At 46.1% G+C, this 20,886-nt stretch overlaps 7 protein-coding genes across 7 annotated transcripts; 3 read left to right on the plus strand and 4 right to left on the minus strand.

Moving 5' to 3' along the window:
• Positions 1 to 1,103: 1,103 nt before the first annotated feature.
• N7539_008824 (uncharacterized protein) lies at positions 1,104 to 1,805 on the plus strand (the record flags this gene model as incomplete). The annotated part of the gene is made up of 2 exons (XM_056938419.1): positions 1,104 to 1,418; positions 1,485 to 1,805. The coding sequence occupies 2 exons, from the start codon at positions 1,104 to 1,106 to the stop codon at positions 1,803 to 1,805; spliced, it is 636 nt and encodes a 211-aa protein (XP_056786427.1).
• Positions 1,806 to 2,946: 1,141 nt separating this feature from the next.
• On the minus strand, positions 2,947 to 3,805 carry N7539_008825 (uncharacterized protein; the record flags this gene model as incomplete). The annotated part of the gene is made up of 3 exons (XM_056938420.1): positions 2,947 to 3,474; positions 3,544 to 3,571; positions 3,693 to 3,805. 3 exons carry the CDS (start codon positions 3,803 to 3,805, stop codon positions 2,947 to 2,949), a joined length of 669 nt encoding a protein of 222 aa, XP_056786428.1.
• A 118-nt stretch (positions 3,806 to 3,923) lies between these two features.
• Positions 3,924 to 4,583, minus strand: N7539_008826 (uncharacterized protein; the record flags this gene model as incomplete). The annotated part of the gene is made up of 2 exons (XM_056938421.1): positions 3,924 to 4,197; positions 4,369 to 4,583. 2 exons carry the CDS (start codon positions 4,581 to 4,583, stop codon positions 3,924 to 3,926), a joined length of 489 nt encoding a protein of 162 aa, XP_056786429.1.
• Positions 4,584 to 7,294: 2,711 nt separating this feature from the next.
• Positions 7,295 to 7,795, plus strand: N7539_008827 (uncharacterized protein; the record flags this gene model as incomplete). The annotated part of the gene is made up of 1 exon (XM_056938422.1): positions 7,295 to 7,795. The coding sequence occupies one exon, from the start codon at positions 7,295 to 7,297 to the stop codon at positions 7,793 to 7,795; it is 501 nt and encodes a 166-aa protein (XP_056786430.1).
• A 2,633-nt stretch (positions 7,796 to 10,428) lies between these two features.
• On the minus strand, positions 10,429 to 11,106 carry N7539_008828 (uncharacterized protein; the record flags this gene model as incomplete). Its single annotated transcript, XM_056938423.1, has 2 exons — positions 10,429 to 10,839; positions 10,897 to 11,106. 2 exons carry the CDS (start codon positions 11,104 to 11,106, stop codon positions 10,429 to 10,431), a joined length of 621 nt encoding a protein of 206 aa, XP_056786431.1.
• Positions 11,107 to 19,200: 8,094 nt separating this feature from the next.
• Positions 19,201 to 19,926, plus strand: N7539_008829 (uncharacterized protein; the record flags this gene model as incomplete). The annotated part of the gene is made up of 1 exon (XM_056938424.1): positions 19,201 to 19,926. One exon carries the CDS (start codon positions 19,201 to 19,203, stop codon positions 19,924 to 19,926), a length of 726 nt encoding a protein of 241 aa, XP_056786432.1.
• Positions 19,927 to 20,069: 143 nt separating this feature from the next.
• Positions 20,070 to 20,706, minus strand: N7539_008830 (uncharacterized protein; the record flags this gene model as incomplete). Its single annotated transcript, XM_056938425.1, has 2 exons — positions 20,070 to 20,295; positions 20,636 to 20,706. The coding sequence occupies 2 exons, from the start codon at positions 20,704 to 20,706 to the stop codon at positions 20,070 to 20,072; spliced, it is 297 nt and encodes a 98-aa protein (XP_056786433.1).
• Positions 20,707 to 20,886: the final 180 nt, after the last annotated feature.

The raw sequence follows: 20,886 nt of genomic DNA on the forward strand, positions 1-20,886 counted from the left end.
CAACAAGTATAAAGTGCAAGATAGAGAGGAGGCAGCAGACAATTCAATGCTCTGCTCGAGTTACAAAAAGCAGGACACTTAGTAGAAAAGATATTTTTATAGGCTCTCTCATTTTCCAGGGTCGCCCACACTAACATACTATCACTCAGGCACTTTTTATCATCGAATATTTGCTGTGCGACGACTAGGTATGTCAGGTCAGCTATACTTCCTGAGACCGCTCATATTCTATACCACGGGGCATTGCCCGCTCGAGTAGCTCGGTGTGCACTTCGGACGCGAGCGGGCTTGTCGACGAAGTGATCTATCAGTCTGAGCTTACAAATTTGTTTTGAGAGTTCCACTGAAAATGTGCTACTTTCCCTCCACTGCCCAACCCTACCCAGAAATAGCTGACATGATACGCAGTGTCTCCGTATCACCAAATCTTTGGTAATTCCCACATTTCTATTTCACCGAAGTTCCAACTAAAGCTTTGAGAGTTGCTGCAACGTTTTGCACCGTCAACTGAAAATGTGAAGGAAGCACGCTCGTGTCTCATTTGAGGATAAATGAAAGGTTTGAGAAAGGGTGGAGACTCCGGAGGTGATTGTAGTAAGACAAAATGGGACGATAATTGGTAATCCTGTGTTTGAAAGGGTCTTTCTAAGTTTAGACTGATCAAGTAGCCGATATTTTTGCGGATCTTGACATCCCTAATAAAGTATGTCAATGCGGCGTTAGTCAATCGAGGGACGACTCTAGAGACTGCGGCTGCGGGCCCGATTAGATCACAGCCAGGACACATTTTGTGGTGGAAATCACCAAACCTATTCAAAGTCTATGACAATAATGTATAACCCATCATCGGTTCGAGACGTATAATTAATCTCTCTCTAGCTAAGTCTCGTGAAGAACACTTTAAAAGTATAAGGCAATCCCATCCTGTCTTCGTGAGATCTGGTATCCAAATGTCGCAAATCCTAAGATGAGTGACTCGAGGAAGATTTTGATGCTCCATGGTATGAAGCTGCCTAAGTAAGCCTGATCAGCCCTTAAAAGATTTGTCTGAGCCAACACACATGATAGGGCATGGTTAATCGGCAGAAATCTTTAAACCGAAAATGCGACACGTGGAAGCGATCTTGCGTGGTGTAATAGGAGACGTGGAGTTTATATATCTTTCTGCCTCCTGGAAAGACTTCTCCGACACTGCTGATACAGATCATCGTGTCTGGGGGCATGGCGACCCCGAATTTGATGAGATCAAAGGGTTGGGAGTATCGCTAGCTTTGGTGCGCCATACACTAGAGAAGGATGGCCCTTTCAGCGGCGTAGTCGGGTTCTCCTCTGGCGCCGCTATGACTGCAACTATTACGTCACTGCTAGAACAACCGTACAGAGGAGATGTCAAGACTGGCAGGAATGTATCTCTTGAGGTATGTTCCTCTCAGCTGTCGGTGGGAAGTACTCTATCGACCCGGATATAAATGACAAGTTTCTAGATCAATCATCCGCAACTAAGATTTGCTATTTGCCTCAGTGGATTTCGATTGAAGCACGTGTCTTACAAGAAATCCTTCTACTCGTCCAGTATCAAGACACCAACTTTTCACACTATTGGGACGTCAGACGCAGTTATCGACCCGAATCGAACAGTAGACCTTACGAACTGTTATGAAGACGCACAGGTCTATCAGTACGATGGTGGCCATTATGTGCCACAGTATAAGGAGGCGAATGGTCTTCGCGGCGATCTTATTCCTTTTCTGCAACGAGTCATGAAAATGCCAACCGATGATGCATGTGCTGAAATTCACTTTTAGCGCTTCGATCTCGAGTGCTTAACAGAACGAGAACGATAGAATTAACAGTTGTCCTTCGCCTTCGATGTGATATATTTACCGTTGATGTTCCCGTTCAGAGCCCGCAAAATCTTGGGCTTCTGTGTCAAGATCTCCGAGATGATGGACTATTGGCTGGCTGACACGTTGATACAGTGCTACGATTCATGTATTTTGGCCCTTTAAAATAGATGTTCAAGAAATTGTGCCAGTAAGGGTAAGCGCCTTCAGAAATCATTCACAAGCTCAGGCGTCTACCAAGCCGAGAGAGAATTTAACAATGATCAAATTCCATTTTCATTCATATCCAGTGTATATATGAATTCCACTCCAGTAGAGAAGCATTCTGAACAAACCGGGCACTTCGTGTGAAAACGCATATCTTGAAATACAGCGCGAAGAAGACGGAACCCCGAAGGTTAGCCTGTTCTGGCTCGTGGAGAGACATCCTCGAGTTTGTTGCTGAAAACTGTATAAGCAGGCACGTAGTTATTTGTTGAGTATTTTAGCTGTCTAGCCACTCTGTAAGGTTGTTGAACACGCATGTCCTATCATCTACCGGAAAGATTGGCTGTATCTTGACATAGGCGGCATAGATGTCGAAATACCTCCAATTCTTCAAGGGGGAAGCTGTGTGCAGATTTTGGGGTCTCTGGACATATTCCATGCCCCTCATTTCACGCCGATAACGGAGAAAGAGTTAGAAAAAGGCTATCGAGCCGATTGGTTGTGACCTGAGACTTTTGACAGGGGCTATTGAGCCTGGCCCGGTAGGAACAGATAGCTTTATAAAGGCCATTTATTGAAGTCCTTTTGACTCGGAAGACGTGTGAAGCGTCTAATTCAAATTCTAGGAGGCGCAGAAAAACGTTATATGTATAGCTGCTCACTGAGAAAGTGGTATTGTTCAGGAGCCATATTGTCACCGGCTTCCTACCGCCGCTATGAAAATAGTTTGCCTGCGCTGAGCAGCGGAGAGCCAGACAACAAAACATAAAACAATTGACGACACGTAATCCCCCCTCCCCCCTAGAAGCTCTGTGTGCAGCCTCAAACTTCATCTGGTAGTTGGTGGCGGAAATCTTCGAGCGTATTGCGTAGCGTAGCACGTGCGTTTCTCACTTCAGTGAATCCTTTCTGACGAAAAAGCACGATCTATCGGAGGCAGTCCTAACGTGTATTTGGCTTCGCTGCGGGCCGGATGCTCGAGTATCTGTTTCTTGAGAGGCCCCTGCTCGATCAGAGCTTGATCGAACAACGCCTTGGCGGCGGCACCGTCCATACTATCTTTCGCCATACTGCCTTTCGCCATACTGCCTTTCGGAATCCTGCTTGGAGTGACCCGAGTAGGTGTAGCTGTGTCTATATTAAAGGGCCGGCTCGCTGAAGAAGACGGTGACCCATTGTGATCGTCTTTGTCTTGACTATAGTAAGACAGCCGACCAGCTATACCGCCCGACCGGATTTGGTGCAGGAAGGCGGACGCCGCGCACAGAATTCTAGCAAGAGTACATTCACGCTCGTTGCCGGGTGGGTGTTTTAGACTGGAGGGTAGATGCTTGAAAATGATCTCGAGATCCTCGTATGTGCCTCTCTCAAGGTCCTCGTTGTTGATAAGGGGGTATTCTTCCTGCAACCGCACAGCATCAGGCTAGACGCGAGGTGTGTAGCTGTGTAAAAGAAACCGCCTACAGCAAGACAGTCTTTGGGCAGTGAAGACCGCGTACGGGCAATTCGGGGGCATGATGCTACTAAAATCAGCGTCCGTCAAAGAGGCCGCAAATATGTAGTATACATATGCAGGGGTCGGACTCACAGAACATCGCCAGGGCAGAGCTCTACCCGGACCCAGCCACCATATTTACGCACGTGTTGAGACCCGACGTGACTGAGATATTCTGCAGCATGAGGAAAGGAACTCCGTGGAAGATACCACATTTTCCGACCTTCCAGAACCGACACCCATTTGAGCTGACCTGCATTGTCGACGTAGATAGTAGACACCGAGTTGGCCAGGCTGAGTAACATGAACTCCTGGGTACGAGGAGCAGCCTTTCAAATATCGGACTTGCCAACGGTGTCGATTTCGGCGTCGTACGATCATTTGCGGAGGTCGTGCAAGAGGATCTCTCGAGGCCCAACAGGGGTGGACCGATTCTCTAGGTTAAGCACGTTCAAGGGGGGCCGTTGAGCCCTAAGAGGTCGCTTCCAGGTATCGCGGCCTGCTTGCATCGTTGTTCGAGATGTTCGGTCACTAGCGTCACCGGTAAGTGTGTAGTCATTCACATCCACCTCCTGTTCCAGACGGTAGTCGTGATCTGCGTGGAATTGATCCAGACGTAGATCGGTGCGCCCTAGGATTGAGGACGGCTCGCTTGCTCGGAAGAGCAGCAGTTTCGTGAATCCCTCCCCCAATCAATGTCTTAGGTCCTCTTTGTCTCGTAGAAGAATAATATTATACTTGTTGTGTAGGCCAGCCTTGGGTAAGCCACGAATAATCGTTCGTTTAGTCTCCTCTCAATCATTGGCTACCCGACGTATATACGCCCTAAGACTGGAGTCTTGTGTCCTCGCCCACTCGGCGTTGGCGTCAAGTGTCGGGAGCTTACCGAGCGAGAAGTCTCCGTATGAAGGGTCTTCGGGGATGCCGAGTTGGCGAATACGGCGTTGCTTTGGCCTTGTAGTGTCGGGGATGGGGGAACTGGATCCCTGGGCGCCCTCTTGGGAGGCGATTGTCAGTCTTTTCCTCTTCGACGGCATTTGATTGCAATGCGCTGCGGCTATAGGCGCCCCGGGGCACTCTGTGGGCGTATCTCAAGATAAAGGCATGTCACCCCCGTCATGTCCTTTGCCCATAGGAACTGCTTCCCTCTAAAATATGCTATGAGCTGGTATATTTTGGTGAAAGTATTGAGAGAATACGAAGAGGGTCGAGAGAGAGTGAGATGATTAGTTTGATGAAGTGTAGACAAAGACAGCAACGAGACTGAAGTTTGAACTATCCGAGCGAGCAACGCTCGCCTAGGACTAGCAGTGCTCTGAACGATTGTCATTCGCTCGGGCAGAGCGCAGCCCGGGTTGCCAACGGAAACAACCATTCCAAAAGTGGGCCCAACGCTGGGTCACAAGTTCACTCACTTAAGCATGTAGCGCTGTCTATGAGCTCGAAACGCTCATTGTGGGCATGGGGCGCTCGCTCCGAGTTCTGCTCAGCCCCATCTGTCCGCCCAAAAATACCTACTTCACAGTCGGGAAGTAGGTCTCTAATTTTTCAACGTCCTCGGTAAAGTACTGTGTGGGGTGTGTATCCTACAGTAATTGGACTGGTGTCATAACGTTCAGAGGTTTCAGGTTTCATTCACTATATGTTGATCATTACGGAGCGAAGCGAAGCAATACGCGTGCTGCCCCCTAACCCCCTCCCTCTTACTTTGTGGAACAAAAAATGTAAATTTTAGGTATGTAGTCAAGATCTCTCCTGATTTCATTGATATTTTGACTATAATTAAGGGGAAAGCTCCCGCAGACCCCCGTCTCGAGCTATCGCGTAAGTAAACATTGTAGAGACTTAGAAGTAAGATGTAGACCTAGCTAGTCACGTGGGACTGGCTACTCGGCGCACTCGTCACATGATGGTATTTTATGGGCGGTGTCACCAAGATTATGTCACCAATCAGGGCGCATCTGGAATTAAAATCCCGGCACTCACATGACGAGGAACTTCTTGTTCCACTCCAATTTGCAATAATGGCGCCAATTCTCACACATTTCTGGCAGAATCTCCTATGTGATATAGTGAATCCTAATTTTGAAATCCTCTTCTACACGACAGCGAGGCAGCTGAAGACATGATGTATTTGCTAAATAAATGGCTGCGCCAGCTTATGGTGATGATTATCTTGCTTAAACGTTTATTCGAACTTTTAACCAAAATTCTTTGTAATATATTATCACATTTTTTTATATAATATAATATTTATATATATGATTTAAATATACATTGAATTATAGTTCAAGATATATTAGAGAATGTTCTAGAATATCCTATAATCCTAGTATATTTTCATGATTTTCGATAGAAAACTAGAATAACCTAGAAATTTTAAATAGTTTTTATTTACATTAAATAGAAACTATTTTTCAGTTAAGTCAAAAATGGTACTAGTCATTTAATTTATACTATAATAGACTAGTATATTATAATGTAAACTAATGATTACTATTAATTTAATTATACATCTCTAAGAACCTAAAACTATCTAATACAAGTTCTGTACTAGATGGAAATCATAGGGAAAACTAGTATATCTGGTACGTACTGGATATTTTCAAATCGAACTTTGCAGATCATTCAGCGACCGCTATTTCCGTTCAGCGAAAAATTATAGCGGCTCCACTACCCTATTTTCTTCAGGATATTTCAGTGATTACCGGTATATCCTTAACATTTCCGTTCAGCGACCTCTACGCAGCGACCTCGCGACCCATGCGCCCTCCGCGAGGTGGACATGGTCACCACTGGAGGATGGGCCTCCAAGGTAATACGCAGTATGGAGGTACACAACGTACTCGCCGGAATCTCACCAACCAGACGTGGGCTCGGTATGGTCTAGAATGTATTTACGCACGAAGAACACCCGCATGTTCAATCTTTGGAACTCAGCGGTAGGTCAGGAGCGTTGGCTGATTTGGGCGAAACTGATGTCCAATCAATCACTAGGTGCTAATTCCGAAACATCACTGATTATACAGGGAAGTATATCTGTCTTGGCCTTGTGTTCGCCTATTTTAAACCTTTGTGAGGTTAGATCACTACATCTGTGATGGGATTTTGGTTTCTTGGTTTCAAATCACATAAAAAACCCAGATTTAATCAGGACCATCCTTCGGATCGTTTTTTGACAGCGTACAACAGCGTACATTGAAGTGGCTAGAGGTAAAGCTACGGAGCGGGAAAATCACGACCACAGAAACTCTCTCCCGTAATCGTGTGATGTCAATCACATTTCTACATTATAGAAAGCCGGCATATGAAGCAAGGCAAATACTAGATTGAGTAAACCAATTCAAGCGACGTGATTATTACCCACAGAAATGTTTATTCAATTCATCCCAAAAGTTGAAGGGGGTTTTTTATTTCTTGAAAGCGTGTGACTGTGTACCAAAAATTCTCAATCTCAAAATGACCTTCACGTCAAAGCTGGAGCAAATTGAAAGAGTGAAAAGAAAACCTCGGTTGGTTGCAATACAACTCTATCTCGCTCAATCGGGCAATATTCTAATTATGGCGGTATTTTGGTGCTAATTATAGTTATTGCAAAGCGCACGCTAAGAACGTAGACAGATTGAGGCTTCAGCCCTTTCAATCGACTAATACGCGAGTAGTGGTTTAGAAAGCTATAAAGAAAAGGCGCTATCACAGTATTGAAGCTAAGTCTCACCTTTCCATATATTTCGAACCTTTGAGAAACATGGCACCTGCCTCTTCTAAACCGGCTGACACCTCAGATCCCACTGGTGGATGGGACGACGAAGTTTCATCTAGCGAGGAGTCAAACTCTCAGCCACCAGAATCGTACGCCAGGGACAAAAGCCCCCATATTCATGTAGAGCCCACAAGTGCAGAAAAGCCTAAGCGCCGTGGAAGACCTAAAAAGACACAATCACCAAGAGAAGCTGCTGTTAATCGAGCAACGAAAAAGCCGGTGAAGGAAAGTGAAAACAAATCCAAAGTACCCAAACCAACAAGAGAAGCTGCGACAGAAACCAGAGCACCTCCAGCGGGGCGCAAGAAGTCTGGAAGCGATGTGACAAAAGACGGAGGACATCAGAGACCAGGAAATGCTAAGGGGGGGACTGGGGCCCAAACTGCAAACCCGTCCTTAAAGACACTCAAGCAAAAGCTAGATGACATTGCCAAATTGGTTTCCGAAGCATGGAATATTCTGGCCGCGATTGAAGGTGGGAAGTAGGAACTCTGATATCTGGGTACAGACTATACCTTCAAATAAGGTACCCTCTTTCTTATGTGAACCAGATATAATAAATAGATCTTTTCAATTCGATTCAAAGCTTCATCTCGTGTATCTGTATCTGTGATGTGATGGCAGCTATGGGGACGCTGTAGGCAAATAAAGCAAGGCCTGATTCCTCTCCTTGCCTAAATTTATTCCGACTCAGGTTTTGACCACAGCTGTGACAGCTATCCCTTTCTGGGTCACCTCCGCAATGAGCTCGAAGAGCCGCACTCTGTCATATGAAGAAAAGGGATGCCGGATTACTTAGTCCTCTTCGGACGTAGAAGAGGCCTCTTTCTTTTTCTTCATCACTCTATTGCGACCTACCCCGGCTTACGTGAATCTTGATTCCCTGTCTTTGACAGTAATGTCAAGTAATACCAGCAGAGAAAGCACAAGAAGCAGGAACCAGCGAACCTAATGAGCCGGTAGCACACTGCTTATGATCGATTCTATGAATGATATCAAATAATTGTGCAACATTGACTTGTATGTGACGTCAAGGGGGCTATGCGGGGAAGTGGCAGAGTAGCGTGGCCTAATGATCGTAATAGTGAGTAGTAATGACGGTAAATATTACCAAATCTAACTTACCCTACCAAGAACGATCCCTTTCTCTTTCCTTCAGTACTACGTGTGATACGCGGTGTGAGTGAGGTAAGCCGGGGCCTGGATCGCCAAGTCGCCAAGTCGCTGCACAAATCACGCTGAATGGAACTTTAAGTTCTAATGAAGTTCCTCCAAGGTGGCGAGGCCGCAGGACCAGCTGAGAGGTGAGAATATTCCCCCTTGCGCTGGCAGCTTTTCCCGTCTTTCTCCCGCCATTCCCGTTCCGATCTCAGTGCTGCTTCCTGTGCCTGGAGACCCAAAGGTCTCTCAAGCTCCTACCGTTATTTAGGGAACATTGATATATCATTTGTTACAAATGTTCCTTACGCAACTGCTCCTTGCGAAAGCTTGCTAAAGATTTGCAAAGATCTTTCAAAGTTGAAAGATTGATTAGCTCGCAGACTGTGTCATCAGCTACCAAATCCGAACATTAACGGAAGATTCACGGAAAATCCACGGAATCGTACGTTAAGTAGTTTCAAATACTGAAGCTTAGAGGAAACGAACAATGACGCCTTATTGAAAATATATTAACTGACATATTCTGCCACAAAAAAAGGTAGAATTGCTTTTATCAAGTTAACGATTATTTCCGTGGTAGCTATACAATATTAACGAGGCAAATACCTGCGAAACTATCAGCGCTTGTTTCATCATTGTCATAAGACATCACAGATCTGATACTACAAAGTAGTACACATGGGAAAGACGCCATCGATTGCCGTGTTTCATGGACATGGAGTGGTGAACACTACCTCTACTTTTTATTTCTTTGCTGCTAATTTTAACAATCACTTGAAATGGTGGAAAATCAAACCTTCTATATTGATACGGTTCTATAAGAAATTTTCCAAGTCACTCTCAATCGAGATATCTTTTTTTATTGTCACAAAATATTTAGGCTGGTGAATTCGGGGAGGTGAGAAAACTTAATAATTCGCGGCATCGAAATATATTTTGATCACAATAATCCTGTTACTAGTGTTTTGCTGTGAATGATATTTCCTACGCGGAGACACGACAGTCTTGTGGAATTCCCACGGTCAAGGACCACTTCATCATTCGTCTCTTTAAGTCCGCTACACAAGCGGAAGAGAACCTGTTGAAAGGTGCCTCCTAGGATCTTTCCCTATGGGTCTTTCCAGATAGGTCTGCATATGCAGTCCAGAGCCTTCCCTCCTGGCCTAGATATAGCGCCTATAGATTTCCCTTTGCAGTAGGAAATCAAGCTCGCTTTCTTCAGCTCCCTTCCTCGCTTGCCATCAGAACCTTCGTGAGAAGAGGTGGGAGCGGATAATATTTCATGTCCTTATCCTGGATCCATAGGTGTCTCGAACATGGCATCTGTGCCAGGCCAGGTCTTTCGAACAAGTAAGAACGAGAACTCTTGCCTTATGGAAAAGAACATTTCCCTCTTCAGTAAGGACAGTCTGCGACCAATCGTGTCGCACGCTTCATGGAGGTAGATTGCTGTGACTAGAGCCGGTCTACTTCAACTTAACAACGTGGATGGTGTATATGAACGCTGATTGAAGTCAGGGAACATGTTTCAAGAGACTCTGTGAGTCCACCGCTCCTAATTCACATTCATTTTTCGATTGCAAGAAGAAATGAGCATACCTTACATGCTGCAAGTTCAACGAAACCTGAGATGACACCTGGGCCATATGGTAGCATTGTCTGCGGTATATTCAAGCAGCCTGTGAGCATTCTTTCCAGTGTCGATGAGATAATATATTGCAACACATCTTTATAACAAACATAATTCTCTTGTGAATCTTCACGGGGGGATGAACAATTGCACTTTTCCCAACTCCATTTCATGATGGATTCTCTGTCAAAGGTAACACCACTCGGGGTCACGACAAATCTTCGAAGACTTGACGATCAAGTGGATTCTATAACCCTCAGGGTATCTTGGTATCGCATTTCTCGCTTCTGTTCGTTAAATTCGGCTGTAGAAGAAAATTTGCTGTTTCTTATTCCAAACTGCCGCGTTGAGAAAGTCGATTCGTCGGGTCACGATCAACAGTCTGTCTCACAGACCCTGATTGTATGAAGGTCCTCGACTCTCCAGCGGAAATATAGTTAGCCAATGAATGACCAAAGCCTCCGCTGGTAAAAGCTTGCCTTCCATTTGCATAAGAGACCGATACGCCGAGGCTCAGCGTGTACTCCCGACTTACGGGCTCCATATCTCCTCTGGTGTTTCCAGCCAGTTTGTTATCTCTCCATTTTTGCACGGTCCAATTTATCTGCTTTGATATCTTGACCATGGCTTCAGCAGTCCTTACGTATTCCGCAGCCTGCGTCTCTGACGAGATACCTTTTTCCACAAAATTTTTGATATTCTTCAGGACAGATTCCCAATCCTCCGCGTCCTCGAATACCTGAGGAACATTAGTTTAATGCATTTACTGTTTTTGCCCGGGGCTAGGCAAACTTACAGAAACAGAGTGTCGCGGAGCTGGATTGTATGAGGAAGCGTGTAGTACGCCAGTGCTATCCGAAGGGTGAATGGCAGTCTCACATGCGTTGGATGTTGTGGTGTCAGGCATGCTGTATGGTGGTGGGGCGGCATCATACGGGGGCGGAGGATCAGGAGTTGGGGATGGGCAACGGCGATTATAGCGACCATTTTTGCCCCCTGTACTCATGCGTTGACATTGTCTGCTGCTAGCACCTCTGCAGTTGGACCGTCTGTTGGTACGATCGGGAGGCATGCCGAGTCTGTGGTGATAACTTCAAGAGAATTCAAGACCCTTGGTCACAAGTAAAGAAGGGAGGAGACAAGGAGAGTGGGTTGTGACAGCAGCTATAACAGCTTCAAGAGAGGTGGAATCTCCCTAATGGCTTATTTAGGTCTTCTAAGTGCGAGACTAGGGTATCAATCAAGGCGCTGAAGATGTGTTGTGGGAGTACCTAAAAATGAGCAGACGCGATGTGTCTTAGATAATCAATGGATCCGCGACGTTTTCCTCAACCCACTGGTTCCGTCACATTCAGAAAGTAATCTCTTTTCTACAAGAATAAAACCTCTTGATGAACGTATTTAGCACCTTTCTCGGCTCACTACCGTGACACTCAGCTCATTCTAATTCGGCTGTGATTTTGCAAGAATTCAAAATTGAGCTACACCACTTGGTGGATTTACGGGGCCAGATGAATATCATTGGTGATGGTCTAAGTGGTCGATAAAGTCAAACCCTGCCCCGTGGCTGACAGGAGATGTCACTGAGGAGCTGAAAGGGACGCTTTCACTGGAAGTCAGTAGCACCAAATATCCGGATAACAATCACGTAATTATAATATTTAGCCTCGAAAGATTTCCATTCGGCACGCATCACCCTGCGTGAAGTTGAGCGCCTCCTACCTAGCCAAACCCGGAATCCACCATTTCGCATCTGTAATCTTCATCACATCAGTTGTCGTTTCTAACAGCTCCAGAAACCTTTTCTTTGACGGCAGCCTAAAACCCACATATTGAATGAGCCTTTTCGAGTAAGAGAAGACCTATCATATATAGCATCTAGATCACCTAATATCCTAATCCCTTGTTGAGTGAGATCAGCGTGCCATTTGCAAGAACAAAGGTTTACTCGATGACAACGCACCAATGGACCCTTTCTGTAAAAAAGTTGGCCGTCTGTCATATGATACTGGAAGATCTGCTTGCGGGGAATCCGACTCACGCGGAATCTCTCAGGTGGCCCCCGCGCTCACAGTCAAGGCATTTGTTATCGAAGGCTCTCGGTACGCCCCTGGGCCATTACGAAAGACGAAGAGGAGAATCCCGCTCCGCTGTACTCTCCCATGCTACTCTCGGCCAGATCGAAGATCATTGGCTCGTCATTCTGAATCTCAGCCTCATGCGCTCTACTCGGCAGAGCACGTAACAGATTGCCGCCGCGGAAATGATTCGCCCTCAACTACAGACTACCGTCTTTCCAAAGGTAGTAGTGCTTCCGAAGATCTCTTCAACCTCAGATCTAGCTCTAACATTGTTATCTCGGCTAAAGCTGATGCAGAACATTTTAAACAACGTCGGTCAGGAATACTGGGTATTTCAGCGGATTTTCCTTCACATCGCCCGCAGATGATGTCGAAATCTGGAAGCTCGCGAAACTTGACCTCGGCCACCACTCTTCGATGTACTGATTTAGAAAAGTGCAACTCACTCTCTGAATCCACAAGACGCGGCAAATTACAAGATCTCCCACTCGCATCGGATAGGCTACGCCGTAACACGCCGGCAGTGGACACAGAGATCCAAAGAAAGCACGACTGGGTCCCTGCAATTCTTCGCCCATTGAATCACTGCAGCAGCAGGCCACTCGCTTTGTTCAGCTCGTCTGGCCTTGTGGCGGGAAAATACATTAACGACATTGTGATCGAGCGCGCAACATCTTCGCCGCCTACGCAGTCGTGGCATCAGTCACCATCCCCGAGTGGGGCTGCTGAGGTTTGCGAGGCAACTGCAGTAAGTGTAGTGAAAGTGTATTGCGATCAATCGTTATTTCTGATTGATCAGCGGGCACGTGTTAACAAACACACGATATTCGGGCTAGACAAGAGAGGCCCCTTACCTACCAAGTCCCATTGCCGAATGCCAAAAGGCTATGTCGAGGGATCGCTATTGATATCACCAAAGCCATCTCTGAAGGGACTCAGATCACTGCCTCTTGTCTCCTTCCCGCTGCCTGACGAGAATATGGGCACACACAGAGCCAATACAGCTGGTCGTCAGAGCTCTACACTATATATGTGGACTTCACGCCCTCAAACAAATCTGGGTGACGCCAAGATCCAATGCGCGTCGATGCGATCGGCGAAGAAGTACAACGCAGGAGTAGTCAAAGACAGTCGTCTGCACTCATTTTGGCGCCCCGGTGGGTTCTGGGATAAGTATTCAGAATAGTTCGAGGAGGAACCATTCAACAGCCATACGATCAGTAGCACTCTGCTGAAAGCCTCCCCTCGATCTACCGACTATACTTGTTGATGGCGAATTAATTTCCTTGTCACTCTTTAATTCACCCTACTGCAAAGGCTGATATTTCCCTATGAGACCATTGGCAGTAACACCTTGTCCTAGCTAAGTAATCTTCCCCGACGATTGTTATCTCAAAAGTACAACCGAAGCCCCGGGCCGAGGCAGTTAAAACTAACCTCAAGTTGTAGCAGATAGTATGGGTCCCCGTTCTTCTACATTGCAGTATTCTGGTCATGAAAAGAATGGTCCTGTCTTGCACAAACCACAGTCTTCATGCATGAAGACGGCCATTTGGTACTCTACTGGATTGATAGCTGGTAGCACTATCAAATCTGGAGAGGAAGACAGAACAGCGGCAGGCTATATTGCTTGACATCAATATGGGCCGGTCATGAGGCATACACTCCCAGGTCAAAAGTTTTTTGATACGGCCCATTTTACACCATATCTCGCTAGTCCTTTCGGTCATCGTTTCAAGAATAATACAATATAATCGAATTTTAACATGCTATCTTTTTCTTAACCTTTAGACAGGCTAAAAATTCATTTAACAAATTTCAATTGTAGATACTGGATAGTTTAGTGTCAAGTTACATTCCTCTTAATTCTGGTGAAAAAACGAAAACATTTATTTGTATGAGAACACTGACAAAATTTTGGGCGACTTTAGAAGAAAGCCTACCCACTAAATAAGAATTTTGACTAATGAAGTATATATGAGGTACTTAAATAAGGCAGTGTGTTGAAACTTTAGAACTTTATTGACATACGTGGAATATAATTGACAAGAGCATTGTCTTCCAATGTAATTAGGTGTTGCTAATTTGCTACCTTTTCCTCCCTCAAGGGCCATCCATTCGCGCGGTATCACAGTATAGATGCTTCCGTAGACCAGGTAAGACCGTGTGCTAAGTTACTCAGTCGAACAAGTGCTAGGGTTGCTGGGTCTGTGGTACGTATAGACGGCTATATTCACGTGGTCACATGGTGAACATGGGATCCAAGCATCAGGAACCTGGAAGAAGCTCGAGGAAAACATGGGGTAGAAGGGGCCAGCCTCCCGAGCCTCGCTACAATTCAGAAGTGGCGTGACGAGCAATTACTCGCCAACCCATCTCGGGGTAAGGACACCCCATCTCGGGACCCTACACGATGCGGGTGGGGAGGAACGTCCTTATCGTGGCCCACGTCCTCTGCCACTGCTCCAAATGGGGTACCCTCCGAAAGGGGGTTCTGGGCTCAGCCCCCAATAACCCAATACTTGTCCTACGGGACGCAGTTCATGCTATCAAGGCAGTGGAATTCATGAAGCGGACAGGACTCCTTGGCAAATTCCGGAGCATACAGACGACGACGCAGGGCCTCGCCCTCGCGACTGCTTGACAGTGCCCTATGGGCAACTCAATTGAAACGGCGGTAATCACCAGCAGAGGCCTCTTACGGCGGAGCACAGGGGGAGTCTATTGGCCCTGGCCATAGACGGGGAGGAGGGCGAGCCCCGGCCCCGAATAGTGTCCTTCCGGCAAATCGGGCCCTAGGAGGCTAGGCCTGACAGATCCGTGTATGATTGATAACAATAATGAAAAGGTTAGCAACGGTGGCAGCCGGACCCGCTAATCACATAGATCAGAAGACCTAGTGGGAAGTAGTGGTGATCGCGCGTAATAATTTGTGTTTTTTAGGCGATACGGCAGGCCTGGACGGCCCCCGCATAGCCGCAAACCTGTGGGCTGCAGCCCATCACACGTGTGTGGGCCCTCAAACGACCTCACCTTCCAACCAGGGCCGATTGGAAAAGGTAGGTTGGTGCCCGGTTGCCTAATACCTCATCTGCTAGTGTGGGGCGGGGCCGGCCCCAACTCCCTTTAGTTTCTCGAGGCAAGCAAAGTTCCGAAATAGCTCCTGATGATGCGGGCAACGTAACGCGAAGCCGCTTGGTGGATCATCATCTCGGTTACAGCTGCTCGGACGCATGCGACGAGCCTCCTATAGCTATGGAGTAATTACCACCTTGGTACTCGTGCCTCGCCGCGGTTCTCTCTCTATCCCATTCGTCCCTTTGTCATCCATACCAACGCTGAATGCCATCACCCTTATTGAAAGCGAGCTAGTGATCTTCGTGGCGCATCTTCCCCGGGACCCGACCCTGAAAACAAAATTAGGGACGAGAAACAAGTAGGAAGCGGGCGGGAATGGCCCGCTTGGTCGGAAGAAAAAGGGAAAGTACATAGCAGGTAGAGAAAGGTAGGGAACCTCTCGCAGCTATCCGCTAATTAGCAGATAGCTCACGGGGCGGCCGCGGGCGGGGAACCATCTTTTTCTTTTTTTTTTAATTCCCTCTTTCGGCTAGGGTTAATATGACTCGTCGTTCAGCTATACCGTGGTAAGGAGGGATCATTTTGCTACAAAATATATCGCTCATGTAGATACACAGTTGTAGTTGACCCGACGTGAAATTGTTCTCGACACGGACGGAGGGGGTCAGGTGTCTCCTGATCATTTAGCGGGCGGCATTGCTACCCTGGAAGACACCTATTCACCTTAACCCTCTTCCATCACGTCTGCCGCTGCCTACAAATATACTGATTCCTCGAGATACAGATCCCAGCGAGATCCTGACAAATTCCAAGAGACGATAGAGAAAGGGAGAATTTGATGTGGATCACGGCGAGATTGATCTGATGACGGGCGAGAAAATTGCGGGATTGAAGGATGGTCATGAAAACGGACCACGTGCAAAAGCCAGTTACGTTACATTACCACCTATGATCCTATTGAAAAGACATATTCTCATTCAGACTTCCATCTCTCTTCCCCTCTCGCGGGTAGCTTATTATGAGCCAGAGTACAGGGTACGCCCATGATTCTGGTAAAGAATAAAACGATGGGCGTTGCCTTGTACATTTGTAGCGTGTCTTTGGAATATCGACAAGGGCCTGCTCTCCTCGAGGGGAGAGGAATGTCAATGTTGAACTGATTTCGCATCAAGTAAGACTTCGAGGAAAGTCGAAGAAGTTGTTCCGAGCTGATGATGCATGGATAAATTTGCAACAACCGGGGATATTCGTGATTCTGCAAGATCTCGCCAGTTTCCATGTGGACGACACACCACTCTTGATTCCAGGCAAGACCCGTAGCCGTGAGATTCCAATTTTGTTCATCAGGAATCTGGAACCCGCGACATCCTATGATAGGGAATATTGTTGCCGACCCTTCATCATGGTTAGGTGAGACGTAATCCGGCGGCTCCACTGATTTTGACAGCCTCCGCAAGGATCTTGCCATCTATGAAAGCCGGTTAAATCGTGTAATTTTGAAGATACTGTGAGGGTGGTAGCAAATGACAAAAGCGCTGAGCACGCCTGTAATACGACCAACCTTTGCTATAGCCTAATTCTGACTCGCTTGAAATATATTTTAGCGAGCGTGAAATTGCATTGAAAAGGAAGTAGATGCGTGCTAGGACCTTTGGGAAGACGCGCTGGCCCAGAAACGATCAGCTTCAGAAGGTTAGCACCGACTCCTCGCTATGGTGGGTATTTAACTGCGTATCCACTCCCCTTATCTATCTGGATATTGCTTTTTTAAAAGACGATCATAACGTAACGTACTTGGCTATTGCTCATGTACGAGTGATAAGAAATATGGAACGATTTGTGCATTATTCAGCTGCTTTGGCAATTCAAAGGAAAATAAATGACTATCAGTGGGACAAGCACCGTATGAAATTGAAGGCAATACTTCAAAACATAAGATGCGAGATCACTGTTGCAGTACAATAAAGCCTAGGGCAGCAACGGATTTCTAAACGAAACCCCAAAAAACGAATCACGAGCCTCGAAGTATAGAAAGAGAGTGTTTCACTATCTGCTAGACTGATAGAAGCCTTGAGATTTCAGTAAGAATGGTAATTGAAAAGCTGAATCTTGGAATTCAAAAGTTCCTGCGACTTCAACGATCCTTCGCTTCTATGGCTCCCACGACACGTTGTGCTTTCAAGTTTGCGATCTCGTGTGAACCCAGAACCGCGTCACGTGTCTGTTCCTCCTTCCGCAATTTGCGCATGACATAAGATCTGCTGTCAATCAGGTTAGAGTTTTCAAAATATCTAACGCACTTTATGAGGAAAATTATTTCAACATTGGAAAAATTTCTCCTAAATATAATACGCTTTCGGAAGTCTGGACACAGTGCGGGTTTCCCCATATTAATTCCCTGAAATCCCCTGTTTTTGACCACTTCGCTCTTGCTCCAACAGGATCACCAAGACTCAAAATTTCTGTCATAGCTAGCTTAGTGTAAGTACTAAGTACTATTGTTCCATGAAGTATTTAGTATTTGTGGTCCCTAAACTGTGTGCTACAGACTCTAGGAGGTCTCAAATTGCGAGGTCGCGGCGGTATCTTTTAAAATGCGGTTACTAGTTAAAGATACTTTATCGACCTTTAAGCCTCTTTTCTAACGAGCATAACTCGTCTTGAATACTATTTTCACAGTTGTTTTCAATACCTATAGACACCTTGATTGAATTTTTTAGACTTGTGAGTTATTTACGAAGTCAAGCTTACTTTTAAATTGTTGAGATATTTGCCTTCAATTATTAACACTCTTGCGGTGAAACACTCATAGTGTCCAAACTGATTAATAGGGGGTGTAACTGATTTAGCATTTAAATACTCTGCTAGATTTGGAAGTCTTCGGCATTCAAGCCTACTTTTGACCTGAGAGTAAGGCCGATATAGCTAGTGAATGAACCATTGAACCCGTGATGAACTACCTACGTAACTATGATCTGACTGCCTTCATTCTGCGTAGATCTTTGTTACGGAAGCGTTCTGGGCGGACACTAACCAACAAGACCATAAAAGATCACTAATATCCGCAGTTGCGGATACTGCCCAGAGTCCGGTATATATAGTATGGTATCGCAATATTGTTCGGCCACGCCGTAACAATCTTGCCCAAGGCGAGAAATGGCTTAGGGAAAAAGCCGATCGACACGGGCCTGCATGTCACGATTACGCTACCCATCGGGAATATCTTGTAATCGATGAACGTCGGCCTTTTTACCTTTTGATTTTGAACGCTCTGCTGGATCCGGCTTATCAGTATCAAGTACAACGAGCACGAGTCCAATGATGAAGCTCCATCATTGGTGACGAGACCCCTCCCTGAGTGGATACGGGGACCAGTGAGCGTTCTGCACAGTAACGTTATATAGAAGTACAGTCGATTTCGAAAACAGATGACCCCTTGGACACACTGACTTTGTTTCTCGGCTCGTATCCGAGTATGCACTAGTCTGTATCAGGAAAAGCTGTAAATAATTGTCTCCTTAGAATAGACCCATTAAAAAAACTAGAACGACGGAATAACGTAAGATATTGTATATCACATGTATTGCCTATACACTACTACCTTGGCGCCCCTCCATGCCATTTTCATTCCTACCCTGGCATCTCCCAGTCCGCAAAGACCTCTTATCCCCAGAATTGCTAGAATGGCACCCAGACTACCCTCCTCAAGGCTACACTTTATTCGTGATATGATACAAGCCCAGTCACTAACTAGGTCTCAAATAGCCGAAGCAGCTGAATGCAGTGAACAGACGATCAAAAATATTCGCAGGAACTTGCGACTGTTCGGAAGCGTCCATGCCCCCTCAAACCATATCGGTCGGAGACGAAGCGTGACACCACTGATGCTAGAAGCGCTCTGCGATCATCTGCTTGAAAAACCTAGTCTATACCTCGACGAGATGGCTATATTCCTGTGGGATGAATTCCAGATGCTAGCAACAACCTCTAGTATTAGGAGAGCCCTTATATCCACAGGCTGGTCTAGAAAAAATTCTCAACGAAAGGCTAAAGAGCAGAACGTGGAATTGCGGGAGACCTATCTTCATAACCTCTCTGACTTTGAGTCATATCAACTTGTTTATGTTGACGAATCTGGATGTGATAAGCGGATTGGGTTCCGGCGCACAGGCTGGTCACCACTCGGTGTAGCACCAAAACAAGTGGCACAGTTCCACCGTGACGAGAGGTATCAAATTCTGCCTGCGTACTCTCAAGATGGTATCGTGCTGTCTCGTGTCTTTCGTGGCTCAACCGATGCTTCCGTGTTTGAGGACTTTATCGAAGAGCTTCTTCACCATTGTGGAAGATGGCCGGAGCCGAAGTCTGTCCTGGTCATGGATAATGCATCATTCCACCACTCCGAGCGGATTTCACAAATGTGCGCCGATGCGGGAGTAAAACTGGTCTACTTGCCTCCATACTCACCGGATCTGAATCCAATTGAAGAGTTCTTTGCTGAGCTGAAAGGATTCATAAAACGTAACTGGAGCTACTACGCAGAAGATCCTACTCAGGGATTCAGCATCTATCTCGAATGGTGTATTAATCAGGTTGGCGCAAGAGAAGAAAGTGCCAGGGGCCATTTTCGGCACTCAGGTCTGAGCATTGAAGATTTACATGATTGACATTCCCCTGACTATCTAAAATATGAAACGATACACCCTGCATTCTGAGCCCACCAGGAACCACACGTCACTTTGAGCCTTTGTCAAGTATATGCCCACCTTCGGCGCCGTGGCTAGACGTTTCCTCGGGATGGGATTACGCATCAGTTGTTTTCCTTGAAGGAAGCTTCAAGGTCCATCTTTGCCTTTTCTGCGTCCACGTTATTCGGATCGATGACGCATTTTACCAGGATCCTATGACTGTTCTTCTGGGCCTCTTTCTTCACCTCTGCATTCTCAGCATCCTTGTTCGCTTGAAGAATGATCTCCTGTTGCTTGTCGCTGATAGTAGCGCCTTTATCCAGTCGAAAGTTTTTCTTCTTATCATGGCTTTGGGACGGATAAAGTCGCTATCCTTTGGTCGTGTTCTCGGCTTTCTTGAATATCTTCGCCCACGGAATACCATCAGTGAATGCACGAACAGTTTTAATGGATATTGGCATCTATTCGATATTAGTCTTCATGTCAACCTGCTGTTGCCCGATGTACCTTACCTTGTGATTTGGCACTGGAAGTAGAAGGTTTTGAAAAGATATTGTTGTCCTAAATGTCTCCTACGCAAGCCTCCAAGACTCTTAACATATCCAAGCACAAGGCGCCGAGGACATTATGGGCGCTTAGAATATGCTGAAACGAATGTAGAATGATTTGTACCATCGTTGTTACGTACTTGTAGCTCGAGCGCTTGAGAGAAATGTGGTCACACTTTGAGCCAATAAACACACTGAATTTACCGCTCATGATCCAGGTGCAAAGAATACCAGAGGAAAAACCACGATATGCAGATTACTAGTACTAGGGCATTACCAGGTAGGGAATTGTAGCCTCAGACATGAGTCATAGATGGTGAACAAACAAACATCAATTAAATATGGGCCTATATGGATGACCAGGGGCTGTGATCACTGGTGGAAGTTTCCA

The sequence above is a fragment of the Penicillium diatomitis genome (genome assembly GCF_028827545.1).
Source record: "Penicillium diatomitis strain IBT 30728 chromosome Unknown utg000014l_segment0_segment0, whole genome shotgun sequence".
Classification (NCBI taxonomy): domain Eukaryota; kingdom Fungi; phylum Ascomycota; class Eurotiomycetes; order Eurotiales; family Aspergillaceae; genus Penicillium; species Penicillium diatomitis.